This window comes from Contarinia nasturtii, unplaced genomic scaffold, assembly GCF_009176525.2.
Source record: "Contarinia nasturtii isolate CC-2019 unplaced genomic scaffold, AAFC_CNas_1.1 Cnas_scaffold_1905, whole genome shotgun sequence".
Classification (NCBI taxonomy): Eukaryota; Metazoa; Arthropoda; class Insecta; order Diptera; family Cecidomyiidae; genus Contarinia; species Contarinia nasturtii.
The window spans coordinates 253,204-273,887 of NW_022199235.1; the positions used below are offsets into that span (position 1 = coordinate 253,204).

The window sequence follows — 20,684 nt, forward strand, 5'->3', positions numbered from 1 at the left end:
AGTCTCTCTCTCTCTCTCTCTCTCTCTCTCTCTCTCTCTCTCTCTCTCTCCGTGTAAATGTATTTGTCTACCGAGCAAAGCAAGTGTGACGGCAAAGTTTAAATTGGTTTACCTTCTAATTTTCTTTGACATCTGTTGGTTTTCTCTCTCTCTCTCTCTCGCCTCTTTCTGTCTCTCTCTCTTTGTTCTCTCATTCATTTTCACCGGCTCCACATTTTTTTCTCTCGATGCCTGAATGAATGACTGGTAAAAAAGCCACAACAATCGAGTCGAAGACAAGAAGAAAGAGTGTATTTGGCTTCAAAGTGGGTGCATAGTTTGTGAAAGTGACACGACCGGATATATTTGGATGTTTTTGTTGCGTCGAGCCGATCGAATTTAATGCCCGAGATGTTGTAGCGTATTTACCAAAAGAAACCGAAGGAAGAAAAAAAACAAAGTTATAAATAGACCGCAGCGATGCAGTCTGGCACTGAATAGAAACGATGGTTGAGAAAAATTCGATGCCATTTCATTTACGATGGTTTTTACCCTGTCTCTATTACTTTTCGGCTGCTCTCTCTCTGTTCCCTCTCTTCTTCGTATGTATTTCGGGTAAAAAGTCGAAAGTTAAAAGACTTGGCATTTAGTCGAGTGCAGGTGTTTCACACGATCCAACATCAACCTCATCGTCTTTTGCTTGAATGGGTATGCTATAGCAAATGCCGTTCTCATTTAATAAAATGATAACACACTTGGTGTGCTAGTATAAATTTAATCGTTAATTGTCGCTCGGAGAACGGGTTTTTCGCACTCCTCGGCCTCCGTTACCGCCGTCGGTTGCACATGGCGATGCACATTTTCTCATTAAACGCAAATGGAAATGGTTAAATTGTAACGCCAGCACATACACAAAGTATGCGACACTGCAACATTAGTTTTTTTTCTTCATGTCGCCCACCATTTTTTTCGGTTCACACTCTCAACTTGGTGCTTTTTTCTACATTGGAATTCTAGGAACGAGCACTGTCGCACACGCTAGAGAGATGAGCAAAAATTTAATTAATTTAATTAGATCGTCGCAGAAAAGAAAACGAATTTAAAGTTGAATGAGATACATTGTCTCGCGAAAAAAGCGATTCGCTCACAGACCGAAAGTTCGATGAAACCAAAACAACAACATTGTTATTCAAACGCAAGTTGTGCACCATGGCCATGACTTTTTTGTTGTTGGTTGAACTAGTGTAATTTTTATCATTATAATAAATGTGTCACTATAATGACGACACGCTTTATTATCCACGGAAGTTTGCAGAACCCATCACTCTCATCAACTGAATAATTGCATTCATTTTCATAAAATCAAAATGTTCAAAGATCGAAATCAAATGATGGAAATCTTGAATTTAGAAAAACGAGGTTGAAGAATGTTGGGCGTCATTCATGTTCATTCATTCAACTGCGATTCGATCTTTTTCTGATTTGAATACGCATTCTAGAGACGAAAATGTCACTATTTAATTAGTTTTCTAAATCAAAAGCGAACAACACAAAGTTTCGAACAGGTTGGACCTTGGGAATGAAGAGAGTGGGGTTGGGAGAGGGGGAAACAGGGGAAGAAAGAGATGGAGTGAGGGAGGGAGAAAGAGAGGGGGAGAGAAATAGAGATAGAGAAAGAAGAAAGTACCGATTTCATCAAGTTACACAAGGAGACAGAGTGAAAACGAGTCAACAAATCAAAAAACGAACAAAAAAAATTGAAAAAACGAACACAAAGTTTGCCGATTTATTCTCCGCTTGTTATTTGATATGTTTGTAAACATCGTTCTATCCCTTTCTATTCTCCTTTTCTCTCTTTACCACCACCCTTGTCCTCATGAGATCTAGCGCAGGTAAAAACTTTTTGATGATGGCACCCAATGAGAGTCAATTTGTCTTTCGAATTTCGATAAACATCTTTTGAAAGAAAAAAAAAAAGTTTGGAATACAAATTGAAAGCATGCCATCATTTGATTTGAACACTCTCGACGACGAGCTTGTCGAATTGGAAGCATACAATGCACATTGAATGCAATTTATACCGAAAAAAAGCCACTCTTACAAGTATCTTGTTTTTCGTCTTTGGCTCTGTCAAAAAACAGCAAAAGTTGATTTACGTAATTGTTGAGTAGCATCACGGGCATTGAACAGACTCTGTTCAACACAGTTATGGGCAATTTGTGACTGAATTGGGAAATGATGTCTCGTATATTGATTGAATTGAATGTTTCAGTGCTCGTGAACCAATTACTGGAAGAAAAAGGCGAACTTACTGGAATCGAAGAAGAAAGTTGAATAAGCATCATTCCAACTTGGTACAAATGAATCTGATATCAATCGCGTTGTATCTCAATGTGCAATTTTTCCATCTTTACGCGTACTCATTTCCATATTTCATGCTTCTAATTTAAAACCCCTTAGAGTATAATTCCATCGCGTAAGTTTGTTGCTCAAAAAAAGTGCTTTCTCGCTCTCAATTCAATTATAAATTTTTGTCTTCTTTTCCATCTCACGCTCGAAAAATGTAATTCCATGAGAAAATAGTTTACCTTGTTTATCGAATAACAAGCAAGACTTGAAAAAATATTGAAAATTATGCGTCGATTTTAATTGGATGGAACAGCTAGAACAAAAACATGCACTTCTCTGTGTGCACAGGGTGCCCTTTTTTCGCAAAAGAGACGGAGAAAAAAGCATGTTTAATTTGAAATCTTTTGTTCTTTGCATTTGTTTATTTTCTCTTATGTTTGCAAAGTGGTAGTTTCACCTTTGAGGGGTTCACGTGAGATGTACATGTTGGGGAGGAGAAAAAAAACTCCAATTACTCTTGATAAAGATGGATGAAATAACTCTGAAGTGCATGTAAATAAATAAGCATAGGGAAAATACCAACAAAAACAACGCATATATTTTTCGTTCATTTTTTGGCGCTCTGTGTACACATACACACACAGTCATGATGAAAATTAAAGTGGAATTCTGCATACGCTTGTTTAAAAATGCACATAGTTAAGAAGAAAATAGCTGAAACGGAATGGGTGAATGGATGCTTTCATCAACCCTTTTGATGGGTACTGTTGGTGGCGCTCAACTAAAGAAATAGAAGAGATATCATGAGATTGCATCGTCATCATAAAACAATTGCATTTTGTATACTTGAATTTCGTGTACATTTTCAACAGCAATTTGATACTGCAGCTATTCAATAGTATTTAATTAAAATGTTCATTGTGCGACCGAATTTTGAACACAAACAGCATTGAAATTGTCCCGCTGGCTGACTATGAGATGCATTTTATACATATTCTCTGTGTTACTCTGGCTTTTTCTTTTATCTCTCTCTCTCTCTCTTCTCTTCTTTTCACTCTCCTTCCTATATTGTCCTCCCTTTCTTCCAAAATGTTGTCTTCTTCCATCCTTCGTCCATTCCTCATGCTCCAAGTTACTTGTCATTGTTACACTTAAACGGGCGGTGAGCGAATAAAAACGGCAATTTTGCTTGCATAATAACAAATTATTATTATTTTGTTCGTTGAAGCGAGAAATCTTCGGAAAATATTTAGACGTGAATTCCGAATTGAAGAAATAGTATGCGCCATCTTTTCGCTTCCAGTCACTGCATTGCAATTTCTCAGAAATGAAATGCTCATTTCACTCGGTATTTAACTTATAATTTCGACAAAAGTAACCAAATTGTATTTCGGTTTTTCACAATTCAATTGCTACAATTGTAAAACCTCAACTCTCTCCTTCTCTCTCACCCGTTCGCTTTTCTCTTAATATTTGCTCGCCTTTTCACGCTCCACCGCCGGTCGTGCGTGAATGAACGAAATGAGACGAGAGAAATGTGCAATATATATAGTTTACAATTGGCATGAAGAGAAAATTCATGTACGATCTCTCCCTCCCTCTCTTCTTCTCTCACTCACTCATTTTCTCTTGGTATAATGTGGTTCCTTTATGAATTGCCAGTAATATGAGAATATAAATAGAAAATGTTGCAAAGCAAAAAGATCTATACCACAAACGGGAGCGTGTAAATGAGAAAGAAAAACGAAAACGCAGCAGATGCTAAAGTTGAGCTCAGTGAGCACGTTACACAAAATCATAATTAAATTTGATTGTTTGATATTTGAATTTAATTAGTGAGCGGGGATTGTATGTGAATTTGCATGGCCTTTTGTTACAATATCTCCAACAACAACACGTTTCACTTCCTCACATTTCAAACGGGTTCCTTCATCGAACACCCCCTTCCCCCTCACACACACAGTTTTATCTTTCTGTAACACGCACGCCAACTCGCTTTGAATGTCTGTATGTGTCTCTTGCTTCAATACTCATAATTACTCGAATTGTTCGTCAGTTTAATCAATTCAATTATAAGTTCTCACTGTCTCAAGACATGATTGAAGACATCTTCTGATTTCTCTTTGCATTTTCAACACTCTACAAAACTTTCAAACCGAAACACGCTCAATGCTCTTCACAAATATTACTAACTCCAAAGACTTGCTTAATTAGCCATGTACATTTATTGAATGCATACAAAACTCAAAATCACACACACATCCACTGTGTGGTGTTTGATTGCATTTTACGATGATGATTCCTCTTGAAATGTGATTCTCTTGACACAATCAAAGCACATTTTATGGCTCTTAAAATTACTTTTAATTAAAAAGTTTTATTTCATTTAAACAGTTTTTTTATTGGATTTCATCATGTTCCTGGATGGTTTTTAACGGAACGGCTTCAGAAATTGACGTTTTTCTAAGAAACTTTTCTTTTTTTTTTTCTTCATGTACGGCAAAGTTTAAGTTTGAAGAAAAGGGTGTTGAAATTTGCACAAAAGAAACAAATTCAAGTTTCATTTCGAAAATTTCAAGTTTCATTTCGGAGAAAATTCCGTTTTAATCGGAAACAACCTTTTTTATTATGAATTTTTCATATTGACGATGACAATTAGGGGCGTCATTCAATTTGTATCGTATATGTCTTCTTTAGTTCGATGTCAGGATCACACCTTTTGTTCAAATACCTTGATTTTCGCTAATTCTCAACAATACCTCGCTAATTCAAAGAATTCTTTTTTTTTGAACTTCTCTCATGAATCTCGAAGAAAAAGAAATTACGAGAATTGAACAAGAAGAATTACGGAGAATTTTCCATCAAAATTGTTTTAAATCACTGGATCATTCGAATTTTGTGCTGAAGAAAGTGTATCACGAATTCCTCACTTCAATATCCATGAAATTCGATTAAAAATTGAATTTTCTCCGGCGCTCTTCCTAATTGAAAAGCTTTAATGAGAATTTTTCGACTTAACTGACAGCTGAAAACGGCACATCAATAAATGATAGAACCGAATCGATACAATCATCAGCTCGACAGCGTATACTTTATTTAATAGATATAACTTTGTTTCGGAATGTGAATTTAATTGGAATCGGTCACCTAAGTGATCCGAATTTTCAATAACGTTAATTATTAAAATGCTTTAGCGAAGCGAGGAAAGTTTTATCGTTCAATGTTATATTATTTCCTCTTCGTCGTTTTTTGTATCATGGAATTTCATGTGGATATTTGACACATCCACCCGAATTTCCATGTTTTTTTGTTTCTCAGCACCAAAAAAAGGCCGTTTCGATGCGAACGAGAGAGAGAGAGAGAGAGGGAGAGAGAGAGAGAGAGAGAGCAAAAAACATATCCATCCGGCACCGTTCCCAAACTAAAAGTTTCAAATTATTTTTAATTAATTCGAAAGATTTGGAATTTCAAATTTGCGTGCGTTTGAGGCGGCAAACATTCCTGGCAATAAAGAAACAGAATATTTTCGGTTTTATAATGCGTCGCTATCTCATATTTGGCATGGAAGAGAGTGCACTCTGGCAGAAAGAAATGGAAACCACCGACCGACGAACCGAAAGAGAGAAAGAGAAAGCTAGAAAAAGTGGGAGAGTTGCGAAGAGCGAGGAAGAGGTAGAGACAATAAAAAAGACGACAAAGACTCAAAAAGCAAAATGGAAGGCTTTCAAACTTTTGCTCTTCTGCACACGATATAAATGGATTGCAACCGTCGAATAGACACCATTCAAATTATGAGAGAAATGCAAAATAATCATAACACACGCATGTACCAGCGAGCATTTCTATGTAGAATGTATATTGCAACCACGGTCGAATGTTATTTTGTTTTTTTATCCTCTTCGTCCTTTTCTCTCTCGGTTTTAGGCTATTATTGCATATTGTTTTATTATATTTCGCATTTGCGTTTTCGCTTTCGAATTTCATTTTATGATCGAAGCATTTGGTTTTCAGCACGTTTGTGTCGATGTTTATGGATGCATGCCAACAAAACACTGCTGCAAACCATTTATGGTAACATTTGGTTGCAAGAGTCTACATACAACGTTTCGATTTCTCTGTGTTCATATAGCCTTTTGTTAAATACTTTTTTGCGTACTTATGTTAAGCCTCAAGCGCGTCACTTGTTTCCATGAAATTCACTTGATTTTCGACTGTTTTACAAAAGGTAAACAAACTCTGACTTTTTTCGAATTTTTCCTCGGGAAATATTGTTCAAATCCTGAAATGTGTTGAAAAATGACCACCATATAAATGACCACAGAACATGGGAAATTCAATTTCGAGAATGATTTGGTACTTCTGTTGAAATTGATCCATAAATCGCCGACATATTCCGTCGAGAAACCACATGAATCCTTTGTTAAATGCCCATTGAATGCAGCCAAATCTCACCAAAAAATCTTTTAAAACTTTAAATTGATCGAAATCCGTATTCGATTAAAATGAACAAATTAAATAGAATTTCAAAGGATTTTTTTTTTGGCTGAAAAATATACCGTTAATCAAAATTTAAAGCAATTTCATTGTTATTTTTGTGTCGGTCCTGACGGCTGTTTCATTTTGGCCCCGACAAAAAAAAATTTGCTGAGTTGAATATCTCATATACATATTTGTTTTGATGTCCGTCCATAAAGCAATTCAATGTGCCAGTAACTGTGGTGCCCGCGTGACTATATTCACTCTCGTGCCTCACAAAACGGCTTCATTCTTTGTGCATTCGCCAGAAAGATTATTATTATTTTAAATAACTTTTTGGTGAGCTGTATACCGAGAGTGTGCGAGGTGAAGGGGAGCCAAGCGAAGGGTGAGTCTATACTCTCTTTTTGTATATATTTGAGCATTTTATTTCATTTATTGCACATTTGGACGATCCGACAACGGCCGCAATTTTTTTTGTTATACGTTTCCCATAAAAAAATACAGAAGCGGCAAAATAATGTGGATTTTCACGTTTGCATTTCGTTCATAAGCAGTTTTTTTTTTCATTCGGCCGTTGCTGTTGGTTACTCATCGTTTGGCATTCATTTTTTTGTGTTCTTTTTTTCGGTATTTGTTCTGTGCAGTTTTATTGCGTTGGTCGCATCGAGAGAGCAGTTTATTTAAAAAAAAATTCGGTGTTCGTTGGCTGCAATTGTGTTCTTTGTCGGTCGTTGCTTCATTTTCAAGGGGTTTGTTTTATGTACACATGTTTTTTATTGATTTCGGTTGGTGCTCAGGCGCCAGTACAAAAATAATAATGTCTATGGGCCGCTTTTTTGTTTCATTCGATTCGCAACACAAACGTCTGCCAACAACAACGAACAAAAGGGTAGCAACACTGTAGTTTCTATATGTTAAAATTCACTTTTTCGTGTGTATTTATTTAGAAATTGTCTTTGAAATTCGAAACGAGAGGCGAGAATTTATCCGATTTTCGCGTGTGGAAGATTTTTTTCTCTATTGTTTGTACTTGTTGATATAGCGTACAGTGGAAAAGGGTTTGACAGTTTGGCTTTGAACCGGAATCGAGACGTCAATAGACGGATTTAGTTTGACGGCCGAGATAACAAAAGGGTCTCCGCCGACTACCTGCACGACTTTCAACCACTTTTCTTCAGACTAAACGCAAGGCACCATGCATACATACAAGAGAAAAGTCTGCGGTCCACAACCACACACATGCTTCGAAAATGGACAAATCGAACTCAATCAAACAAAACTGATAGCTTCCCGTTCCTGTTCATTCAATCGAAACGAGTCAAATAAAAATATTTCATTTCGTTTTTCGGATCGAATGAAATGTGCCAATATCGTCGGTTCTTTTTCATCAATTGACAAAAACGAAAGCTAGTGCAATCAACGCCGATGCCAATTTTTCGATTTTCTTTGTGCGTTTCCGTTCGTCTTGATTACAACGTTTTTTTTTTTTGGGTTCCCACAATGTTGAAAGAATTGCAAATATTTTTACATGTTCTTCCGTATCTATTTTTTTTCTCTCTTTTCACTAGGTAATATTCCGTCTCAAATATTTCGAATGGAATAAAAATATAAAGAAAAGGGTACTCACCATTATAAATAATCAATAAAAATGATAGTAGCAATAAACTTCCTGATGTCGTCATATTTGTCATAATGTCGTTCTGTAAAGAGATCGAGAAAAATCAAAGAGTCAGAAAAAAATCATTACGTAAAAATAAAAAGATTGAGCTTCAAAAGAAAGAAAATGAACATGACCAAGTTGTCGCATACAGCACACAATCAGACGACTGACATCGGTGCTGACGAAAGAATGTAGTTGGCGAGCATGTCCAGAGCAATAAAAAGAGAGACAAAAACTAATCTTCGATAATAGTATAAAAATGGTTACTTTGAGTTAGGTAAAAAGTCATCAATATTGCGAGGCTTGATTGAATCGAAACCGCTGAATGAGATTGAATCTTTTCTGTTTGACATTTTTTTTCCTTTTCAGCTTCGTTGAAATTTAATCCCTGTACAAAGGATCCATTTCAAATAGAAACGGACTTAATTTCTTATTTTAAGTAAACGGAGCAGTTTGCTTTGTAAAAATGGGACATTCATATTTAAACTATGCGATAAAATGGGTCAATCCAATCGTATCTAAAATTTATGAATTTACTCGAGTTTGTGTCATGAAAATGTCGTGCACCAATTTATCATTTTTTCGCAAAAAAAATGATTAAAAATCAGCCATTTGTTCTGTGTTCGTTAAAAAAACTCAAAAGTTCGAATTTTCGTCGAAAATTACCCGAGGACTGGTTATCATTAGAATCCATTCAGTTCATATTATTTATTCAATGTGAAATGAAGTTTCCGATTGGAGTAGCTGACAAATCGTGAATCGTTTACCATTTATCTCTTTTTCGATTCAAGTTTTGTGTAAAAATCAATTTTTCATCGTATCATATTTATTAAGTGAAACGAAAATATCTTTTATCTATTCAAATCGCACAATTTCAATTGCGGGCAATATCAATTAAAAATGAGCGGTTTTTCGGGCACGATATAATGTTATCAGCATTTTTATGCGGAAATTTCTCTTTATTATTGTGGGTTTCTTCAAGAGGGTCACTTGGAAGTCGCGCGCGAGAAAAAACCGGCCACTTGAATGAAACTGTGCGCACCATCGAATCAATTAAAAATCAATTAAATGCAAAACAGCCTCTTGCCGCGCGAGGGAGAGTGTGTAGGAGAAAAGCTTAAGATGTGAGGGTTTCGAATGAAGGCGCGAAACAAAACGAAATAAGCTCAATGAATAAGTAATTCGGAATGTGAATTAAAGAAGAAGCGTCGAAGGGAGACAGCGTGTGTTTTCAAGAAGAAAATAATGAAGAAAAAAATGAAGAAAAAGTGTCCATTGAATTAATCATTCCAAAGAGTGATTACTTCTTCAACGCCCATTCAACAAAAACGGCAACCGATGTGAAAATGACACTAACACTGCATTTTTCTTCAATTTCTTGATATTATTTTGCGATGTGAGTTCCGAAAAAAACGAAAAAACGAAATGAAAATAAAAACGCCGACCATTTTTCATTTGCACAGAAGAAATTCTAATTAAAATTTACTATAGGAAACAATTATGATGTAAATAAATTCATTGAAAGCGAGAGAGAAAAAGAGAGTAAGATGGAAGAGCGTGTGCGCTTCTTGATGACGAGAGCATTTTTATGAGTGTTTATTTTTTATTCATTTCTCTTTTTTTTATTCTTCGCGGTGGCTCATCCATTCAAGCGTGCTTTTTCTTTATTTCGGAGCACCAGAACAATGGGTGGGTGGGTGCCACTTGTGTGTGTATGCGGTATAAAATTACGTTAAATTGAATGGCCAAATAACTTGCGGCGATTAATTTCATTTCGAACGCAAGAATTGTCAATATTATTTTCGATTCGTTGCATCAATTTTCAATTTATTACTTCATTATTCACGCAAATATGCCATAAACTGTGCCATTGAAATTCAAATTGAAGAAATTCGCTTACGCGAAGAGAACGTAGTCGCAGTCGAATCGAGAGTAAAAATTAAGTAGTTTTCCGATTGCATTCAAAATGGAAATGCACTTTACGGGGACGTGCAACACGGAAATGCCGTCGTTTGGTAAACGAAAGACGTCGAAGAATCGATTACGATGAAGATGAAAAATGCGAAGTCTATGTGCATGGGAGTATATAGTTCATTTCATGAATTGGTTGACGAGTGAAAAATCCATTGAAACCTAATCAAGTCAATGCTCGCACACGGTTGTGAATGTACAATGTGTGATGAAATGAGCGTGAAATCGATATTGCACCGAAAATCATCATGATTTTCCTCATTAGATGCATTTTAAACAGCTAAAACTCGGTTTCGTAGTCACATTTCACATAAAAAGCCGCGCAAGAGTGGCTGAAAGACACAAATCCCGTCAATTTCATCAAATATGCAGCTGCCACATGCAATTCTCGCGAAACCTTTAAGCCAGAATGTCAATGTTGGGTGCCGATCCACGCGTGTGAGTGCAAGCACTTTCAAAGAATTGGCTTCATCGTCTTTGCCAACATCGTCAACGCTCTCTCTTTTTCTCTCACAGGCATATGAATAATCTCGCGCGCGGATTTTGTATTTGATTCGATTCAAATTTAAAACTTCATGCATTTTTATTTGTTTCGTGATTTATTCATAGCGTTGCTCTCTTCCCTTTCGTTCACCTGTCGCCATTTCATCGTCATCGTCGTTTGCATTTTTCTGCATCATTCGTGCAGTAGATCTATTTTCTTGTCACTATAGTATACGTTTGCATGTTGTTGTTTTTTTTCGCTCTCTCTCTCTCTCTCTCTCTCTCTCTCTTTCTCGATTTCTTTGTATGTCAACTGCTATGATCCGATTACGTCGCGATGTGGGACTCTCGTGTGTATGCGTTTGGCGCAATCATTCATAAAAAAAGCGAATACCAAAGTGAATTGTGTGCTCTGGCGCCTCATCCCCAGTTGACGCATTACGTGTAGTAAAGCCAGAGAGCGCATATTAAAGCTAAGCAACGGTAATGCAATAAATATTTACCTTTCTGCTGTTTCACAATTTGATCGTTGCAAGCTCTTTTTCTATCTTTCTATCTCTCTCACTTTTTCTATCTCGTTTAGTCTTTATCCTCTCATGCTTTCTCTCGTTTGTATTGGCATTTTCAAATCGAAAATGGATTCCTGTTACTCATAACAAGCTTCATTCGAAATGCGAATAAAAAAAAACACATACAAAAAGATACACACACAGACACACACATCAGGATAATTTACATAAATAAGTTGATTTTCGTTTCTCGTGTTCCTTTTTTCTCTCCATCTGTGCTAGTGTATTTTTATCGTTCGTTGTGTATTTTTTTTTCTACATTCCATTCGTTTCAAAATGAACATGTTGTGTGTGTGCTTTACGCTCTGTCGTTTTTGTGTCCTTTATTTTCCAAATCGGTGATGCAGAGAGAAACATACAAACATAGCTGATTTTTTGTTGTTGTCGGTGTGTGTTTTTTCAGGTGGATTTTATACACAAACACATATGTCGAATATGCAAACACATTTAATTTACGCTTCACTCTTCGGTACCGGTGCTGGTGTCATTTTCATTTTGCAACGATATTCCATGCAAATGTCAAATACGGCTCACAAAATCTCTCACCAACTACCACCGTTACCGACGCGAGCACTTTCATAATGCCACATTCCAAAGTTTCTCACCACTCAAGCATACATTGAAAACACCATAGTTGTAATTATAACCGAAAAATGACTACGTCATCCCACACAGTAACGAGGCGAGAGTGGCTCTTTTTTCTGTTTTACCTTTGCATGCTTTGCTTACATGCATAATTAAAACGAACTTTATTTTCAATTTTGTCAAAATCTAATAACGACTTTTTGTTGAAGTTTACCACCAGTTATTATTTGGAGCATGAGATGGAAACATATTTTTGAATTTATACGATTCGAGGAAGATTATCTCTTATGCTATCTTTCTCTTTCTCTCCATCTCTCTTCCTTTACTCCATTCCATTTCTTTTTTTTCTCTTTCTCAAACCTCCCTTTCCTTTTCTCTCTTTCTCTCTTCCTCGCTCTTTTTCCAACTTACATCGTGAAGTATTCGGTACTCGTCTAAATTCAAAGAATACACCAAGGTAGCAACCATTGGTATGACGACAAACACACGAATGATAAAATTAAATAAAATTGAACGAAAAAAATTATATCATCCAAAAAGATTCAAAGAGAAAATGGAGGTATCGAGCATTTTTTTTACATTCAGAGATAACGTTCTTGTTATTTTCAAACAAAAGTAGGTTTTTTTTGTTCTGAATTCAATGGGTTTTCAATGTTTGCTCGAATCGTTCGTTTCTTTATTTTTATCGAAAATGTTTTCAAGATTAGCAAATCCGGTCGGTGTGAACACAAGCGTTTTGATTCTTATAAGTTAAAAAAGAAAAAAATATATAAATAAAATTGGCTCGTGCAAGTAAGAGTTCGTTTTCTTTCTTCGAAAGAGAATTTATGTCAAAGATCTTCATTGGCTAGACTAATTCACTTTCAACCTGAATTTCCTTGTGTCTTGAACTTCATAAACAAATTACTTTTAAAATGAAATCTTCATGAATTCACATCAATTGCAGCAAATATGTCCCATACACACACGTACACTCGCGTCTAATGACTTGACTATCCTTGAGCATCTATATGTTTTCGCTTGGAATGTATGCAAGTTCATGGTATTTATCGTTTGATATTCCCTTGAACAACAACCGAAAAAAAAAGATCGAATTAAGAAGATGCCTTTTCGAATCGACATTTATTTGCATATTTCAAGTCGAGTTTTTTATTCGTATGCTTCTTTTTGATTCACTGAAAATATATCAAATTAAAATGTAAATAAAGATGGCACAAATGCCATGTATCAAATGAAATCAGTAGAAATCTACACAATTTGGTTGTTTGAAAAGTTTTCGCATTGAAACTTCTTAATTTGATATTATTTGTCAATGTGTGTCATATGTGTTCTGTGGACCGGAAATTTCTCCGGTTGAAAAGTCGACGAATGCTCGAATGGGAAATGTTTGTGAGCGAAAAAAAAGTTCATTTTCTCAAATTAAGATAGAAGAATCGAACGAGTGCCAGTTACGAAAGTGGAATTCGAACACTGGAACAATCTAAACGTTTCGCTTCCACTCGGATGAGCCGCTACGCAATTGGATGGAGCAATTCCCATCTGCTAAACAGTGCACAAAAGCAACGCCAGTTAAGCAACTGCAATTTTAGATCAATATCACATGCACATACATTACCGATTGTCTTGTGAATTCGCATTCATTCTCAATCGTTTGCAATTTTCGTTTTTAGTATTCGTCCAATGAATACTCAATGTGCACATATTTTCCAGTTGCCTGCCACAATGCAAAAGAGAAAAATCTACACAGACGCCGCGATCGAAGCAAAGCGAGCGAATGAACAGAACAAGCGCACAAGAAAAAAACAGCCAGTTGTGAAAGAAGAAAATAATCGAAATTAAATTCCGATTTAATTTCAGTGCAATTTCTATTTTGCATTTTCCGTTTTCACTCCGTCATTCTTTTCTTCAGCCATGAGACTGTCTTATTGCTCTCAATTTAACAGAGAAAGAGAGAAAAAAATGCTGGCATTCCAAAGTTGGGTTACGCTTGTTCTCGATTTTCTTCATTTCTATCACTATTCCTTACTCCCTCTTTCTCTCTTTCTCTTTATTACTCTCTCTCTCTTCCACTTTCTCGATCTCACACCACCCATTTTGCCTGCTCTACATCGTGTTCATATTTCTTGAAGAATGACGAGCGCACCCGCTCACCAACTCATTCCGTATTGAAAATACAGTTTTTTTGTCATGAAAAAAACTTTTCAATAAAATGTAGTATGAAGTTTCTTATGCGAGAACGACAGAGAAAGAGATCGAGTGCGCGTGTATTTTTTTTGCATGTTTACAAGTGCAAAACTGATGGTGCATAGATTGAGTTGCAGTGGCCAAATACATACTTTTGCATACACACAAAAATACAGATCATCCGATTACATGTTCACGGAAATTTTATCGAACAAGAAGAAAAAAACCCGTCGTAAAACTTCGTGCAAAATGCCAACGAAGACATAAAAAAATTCACAAAGCAATAAGTTGCTAAATCAATTTTTAATGCGTCATACAAAAGATTTTCACTCGTAATCCGCTCTCAGTCGTGTTGACTCGATGGCATCACTGTTGTCATCATCATCATCATCATCGTCAGCGTTGCTCTATCGTCTATATGCGCCTCGCATTCAATTTTCATCGTAATTGCAGCACAATAACCGGAAATATTATTTGTTGATCTCATTTTGAATTGATGCACTAACAGAGCGAAATTAGTTGTTTGTTTGGCATTTTCAACAACTTTTCGAATGGATGATTCGTAATGCATACACAACTCAAACATTCAATCACTTTGTCCCTTACCCTCCCCTCTCCCTTTCTCTTGCTTCCACGCATTCTTTCTCTCTCAGTTCGCAGCATCTCTTGCTCGTTTTATTTTTTGCAGCGTTCGAGTGGTTTGAATTTTTTTTTTTGCTCCAAACATAATTATTTGAAAATGTTTGTCGGTTGTTATTGGAAAAATGATGGAACATAAACAAGATATTTCTTGCAGCCACTTTGCACAGAGCACTCAATTCCATTTTAAACTAATTCGATCAAACATCATTTCGACAATATTCATTGAGAAAATTGGAAAAGTTCGATACAAATCACATGAAGCAGTCAAGTTGAATGTGATGAAACGGCGAGAAAACCGAAACGAAAGAAAATAACTACTGCACTCAATTTCAATGATCTGACCGAACTATAGACAACAATTTCAACCTCTGCCAAAAGTTTTTCATTCGACGGACAAATTTCCGAGTTCAAAAAAGAAAATGATTCTGATTTAACACACTGAATCTGGAGGCTAGCCAGTCAGTTTCGTGGCCCAGTTATCGAGCTGAGTATTCGCAAGCATTTTTCGATTATGTAACGATTAAAAATGCATCGGTCGTTGAAGGTATAGTTGTGTTGTGTGTTCAGAGATCAAAATTAAACATCCATTACGGTGCAAATGTTTCCAGCCAATTAAATCGTTGTTGGCATTGGACGACAGCAGAGAAGGAGAAAAAAAATTGTGAACGTGCTCGCTCACTCAAATCGAGAAACTTTTGCATTGTAGAAGAGTCAGAAAATGTAGGAAAGTATGAGCGAATGATAGAGAAAATGAGAAAATAAGTAAGATAGAAAAAAGTGGCTTTTGTTTCGGTCGGTCAACCGAGTGAATGGACACAAAGCGCGAATTGAATTCGGTCGAAAACTGAAAAGAAAAGTCGAGTGCCGAGAATGCGTCAAAAGAAAAATCGAACGGTGTGTGTGTGTGTGTGTGTGTGTGTGTGTGTGTGTGGAAAGTGTTGTGAATGGACGTGACAAGGGAATCGTTTATCAGTTTCGTACCAAGTTTTTGACTGCGATACGAACGCGTTTTTGTTCTTGTTTCGCTTTTGTTTCTCATCATTTACGCTGAAACCAATCGATTTTTGGTATTTTGAGCACATACCAAATAAAATACTCGTAATGCACATACACACACATTTTGGACAGTGGCGCTATGCGAGAACGTGACGCTGTTGGTAAAAGCTGGTCTCAGCACATTTTACGCTTACCAATCTCAAACGAAGCGCATTTTCTCAACCAAACGACAAAGCATATTTTTCGACAAAGTACATCTAAATCGATGGCTTTTTGGCTGATTCAAAATCGAGCACTCTTCCTATTTATTCCGCTTTTTTGGACCCTCTCTCTCTTTCGTCGGTGTGCCACTTTCTCTCTTTGGCGAAATCGGAAGAAATTCAGAACACAACACGGGTATGCGAGAATGATGTACGGCCGCATCATTTTCGCCAGCTTTATTTAATTATTAGTCTCAAGTTTCGTGCAGCGTTTAATATGACATCGTCGTCGAAGTCGATGCTTTAAAACCGACGACGACGAAAAAAAATGCGCACACCAAACCAGAGAAAGGAGAAGAAAAAATATATATCAGAGAACACAAAAATCCATAATTAAAGAGAAGCACTTGAGATAAGTTTCGAGAGTTCTCATTTCGAATGAGGAGCGAGTGAATTTATTACTTTTCTCTTGACACGATGTGAAAATTAACGAATTTTATGAAATTATAGTTTGCACAGCAATTATACATGAAGCGAACGAGCCGAGTAAGCGTGCAATGCACAAGTAACCAAAATGTGTTTCGTTCGCTTTTGGCGAAATATGCGAAAAATGACAAGACTCGCGAACACATACTCATACAAAAAAGTTTTATTCGCATTTGGGTTGGTTTTTCCGCGCGACAGCCTTGTCATTTCACTTCCTATACGCCATTCGCTACTCTTTTTCAGTCTCTCACTCTCTCTTTCTCTATATCACTCTCTATCTTGCTCCCTCTGTCTCTCTTTGACCTGCTTACTTTGTTCGCTTCGAAAAATGCAACCGAAAATATTATTCAAACATTTTCGCCAAAATGAAGAGAAATCGAATACTTCAATATTACTTCCGGCACAGATTTAAAGCGCATAGTTTTTAGTAGTTCCAAAAAAGACCAAACATTGTAAAGTGGTTACGGTTTTTGATGGCTGTCGATGCAGCACATGGTTTGAATGTTCATGGAAAATTAAGCGAAAATTTCAACCGATTTCATTCAAACGAATGACGCGCTAGATTTTCTTGGATTGTTCGCAATGAAGAAATAAAAGTCATTCATTGCTGGGCATTAATTCGTCAAGTTTCAACATAAAAAGTGACAAACTGGAAATTTTTCGCGGAGGACGGAAAAAGGCGAATAAATGTTCATTCGTGTAGCTTGAAATTTTACACACATCCACATTACAATTATTATTTACGATTATTATATATTTGCTGTTGTCCCAACATCCGATATGTGTGAAAGACGTGCATTGCTCAAAAATGTTTGTTTTCTGTCTTGTTCGCGATGTGTGGCAAAAGTAATTTATTTTTCGTCTTTGTCATTCATTTCGTTTGTTGTGTGTGGCATCACAGTCGAACACATACAGGCCGCAGTACACCACATCGTACCGTTCATCATTTCGTGAGTTTTTATTTGAAAAGCGAATGAAATAGAGCGAATGTGTGTGTGTGATGGAAAATATCTTTCGCGAAATGAGAAATTTTCTCTGACAGACAAAAATACATCTCGCATTTTCTTTTGTTCGAAAAATGGAATTCAAGCAGCTAAATTCGTCAACAGTGTGCCAAAGTATTTTTCACTATTTGTTATTGTTGCTGAAGATGATGATGATGAGGGAAAAAATGAACGAAAAGAAATGTGTAATTCACTTGCTTTTGGCTGAACATTTTCGCTTCGAAATGCGCACGTCTGCTTCAATTACATTTAATATATGAAATGTTTCGTTTTCATTTCTTGTGTGTGTTTACGTATATGCGATTTCGTGCAGCGTACGAGAGTTCATTTGTTCTATTCTATATTAAACGGGACAGCGAATGTAAGTGAGATGTTGTGTTGTGTGCTCGATTCTATTGTGGCGCTCTTGCGAGCGAGAAAACATTTCTTTTGTTTTCATTTGTCTATCGCGCGCTTGACTGGCATTTTATGTTCACACAACGACGCTATATTCAGCCGTTAGTTTTGTCCAACTTTACAATTTTCAAGAGCAATTTACACTCGGCATTTTGATACACTTTTCCATTTTGCTGTTGATTTTTTTTCATCATATATATTTACAACAACCACCTCAACACCACTCGGCCGCACTGTAAATTCCTTTTATTACAAAATTTTTTCTCATTAATAACTTGCTTGTTCGTCCGATATTTTGCTCACTCGCTGTCTCGCTTCCACTACTCTTCTTTCACTGTGTGTCTCTGTGTCTCTTTGTTTCTCTATCTCCCTCCTACAGTTTCGCGTATGTTCGCATGAGCGCATTTTTTATGGCTTGGGCGATTTTAACTTTTCTCCATTTCGATAAAACACGAGACCATTGTTTTCTGGTTTGTGTATATGTGTGTTGCTGTACCATTATTACGAAGAGCGATGCGTTGTGAATCCATAAATTGTATGTTATGCGGCGCTATTGTTAAGCGGCCCATTTAACGCCGGGCCTTGCTCATTGCAGATGATAAAAACCAGTGACCAGTCGTAATTGACGATTCAGCAATGTCCCCATTTGACGGCGACTCACGATATCAATTTTTTTCATGCCACTGTTCTTGGCTTCCTCATCCTTTATGTTCCTCTAGCTTGTTGTTTTTGTCATTTTCTCTTTCACACCCTCGATAACACCCATCTTTTTTATTCTTTTTTTCTTTCCTTTTTCTCCCTAACCTTCTATCTCTATCTCATTTTCTCTCTCTTTCTTTCTGCAGAGAAAGAGAGCCAATGTCTATTTCGCACACTTTTACGCTCAATCTCTCGGTAGCTCAATGATCTGTTCTTGTTTCTCTTCGCCAATTTCTATCGATGATACGTTTCGTCGGTATTTTTCCATTGTGTATCGTTAATCAACTGTTTCTCTTCGATTCACTGAAATAGCGTTTCATTTCATCATCAGTCCGTTGTGATTTACCGAAACGAAAATGAACCTGATTAGCTTTCTTCTCCAAATTTGTACGGCTTAAATACATACGCCTTGGTGTGTGGGCTTTTTGGAACCTAATTTAATGCATTTCCATCAATCTCATTTCGATTTAACCGTCGAAATTCTCCATTTTTTTAATAATGTTTCGCCTATCTCTCATTCTTCACCGTTGTCGTTCATCTTCAATGGGAGTTCTTATATCAAATGAATGCCAAAAATGCGCGTCATTGACATAAGTAAAAATGTTGAACACAGTGATCAAAATATAGAGAAAACAAGGGCGAAATAGAAGGAGCCAGAGTACAAGAAAGGGAAAAGAAGAAAGAGAAGGAGAGAGAGCGTGAGCGTGAGCTCTAGAATTAAGTATACAAAAGCGGATTTGAAATGTACAGATTTTTATCAGTCACGCAGTATATGTGTGTGTGTGTGCAAAGGAGCTGAGCGCTTAGTTTGTGAGTCAATTTTTCGTCAATTTTGTGTCGTAAAATTGTATGAGTGCAGAAGAGTGAATCAGTGCGATTGAGATTGAGAGTGTGCGAGTGTGAGTTCGTTGAGCGAATGAAATAGCAAATGAGACTTTAAGAGAAGTTGACGCTTAAGCTTCTTATCAAAATATATGTACCAATTTCACTAAACAGTAAATAAGAATTTCGCCTTGTTCATGGGTGCAGAGATAAAGAAAATGTGTTCCATTCTCATCCGGAGTGAATTTTTCTCGCGAACAATGCACACTACACTTTATTTGGTCTATCACGCGTTCAATGTACGTGAACATTGCCTTTTCCTACCTGCCACTTGCCACATTGCATTTGCAATGCCAGCAGAGATAGAGCAAGTAACATTTACACAGCGCGCTCGCTCAGTTTCCGTTTCGTTCATTTCATTCGCATATGTTCATTTATTTTTCTAACGATAGTGATTAATCAAAATAGCACCCGAGCTGCCTTGATGTGTGTGTACCGTGCCTGCTGCAAGACGAATGTACCGTTATTAACTTAATGCTTAACGAAGAAGAAACAACGATTTTTCTATTGTGCATGGCTATGTCAGTTCGGAATAGCAGGCGAACGCTATTTTTTACGCTTCGGGACGAAAAGAAAAAGTCAATTCTCAAGCGTTGCTCACACACATACATACTCATATATAAAAACTAGAAATAATGTAAATTGGAGATTTAGTCGATGGTAATGTGTTTTGCTGCTGAAGCAGGGTTCATAATATAATAATTTTAATGGGATAACAACAGATATACAGGCACAACATTCCAAATGAGGGTTGATCTCAATGGGATTCGTATGGGTCGCCACTTCGAATTTCCCTATGAATTTCCATCTTCTTTTTTTTGTTAGCACCACCCTTTAAATCCACTCAAAACTATTTCTTGATTAAAAGATTCATTCCCGTTTTTATCATTTTCGTTGGAAGCTCCTTATAAATCGGATTCTTTTTGCCACTACTCTTTCTTGAATGATGTAAACAGGCCTTAGAAAAAAACTCGCAGCTCGAAATCAACCGAAAAAATTCAATTTCCACATTTTTTCGTCGTCAGCACGCTAAGAATCCATCACAATGACAACCCTGTTCGTGTAGTCACGACACACACACGGGCACATTCAAAATAAAAAGATAAACAGAATGTTGTAA

At 36.7% G+C, this 20,684-nt stretch overlaps 1 protein-coding gene across 1 annotated transcript in view; it reads right to left on the minus strand.

The window, feature by feature from the left end:
* The window catches only part of LOC116347487, a 125,122-nt gene that overhangs the window by 66,368 nt on the left and 38,070 nt on the right, over window positions 1-20,684 (minus strand). Inside the window, exon 2 of the mRNA XM_031778081.1 lies at window positions 8,435-8,507. Coding sequence (XP_031633941.1) covers window positions 8,435-8,498 — 64 coding nt within the window. The 5' untranslated portion in view covers window positions 8,499-8,507. The remainder of the gene's footprint in view (window positions 1-8,434; window positions 8,508-20,684) is intronic.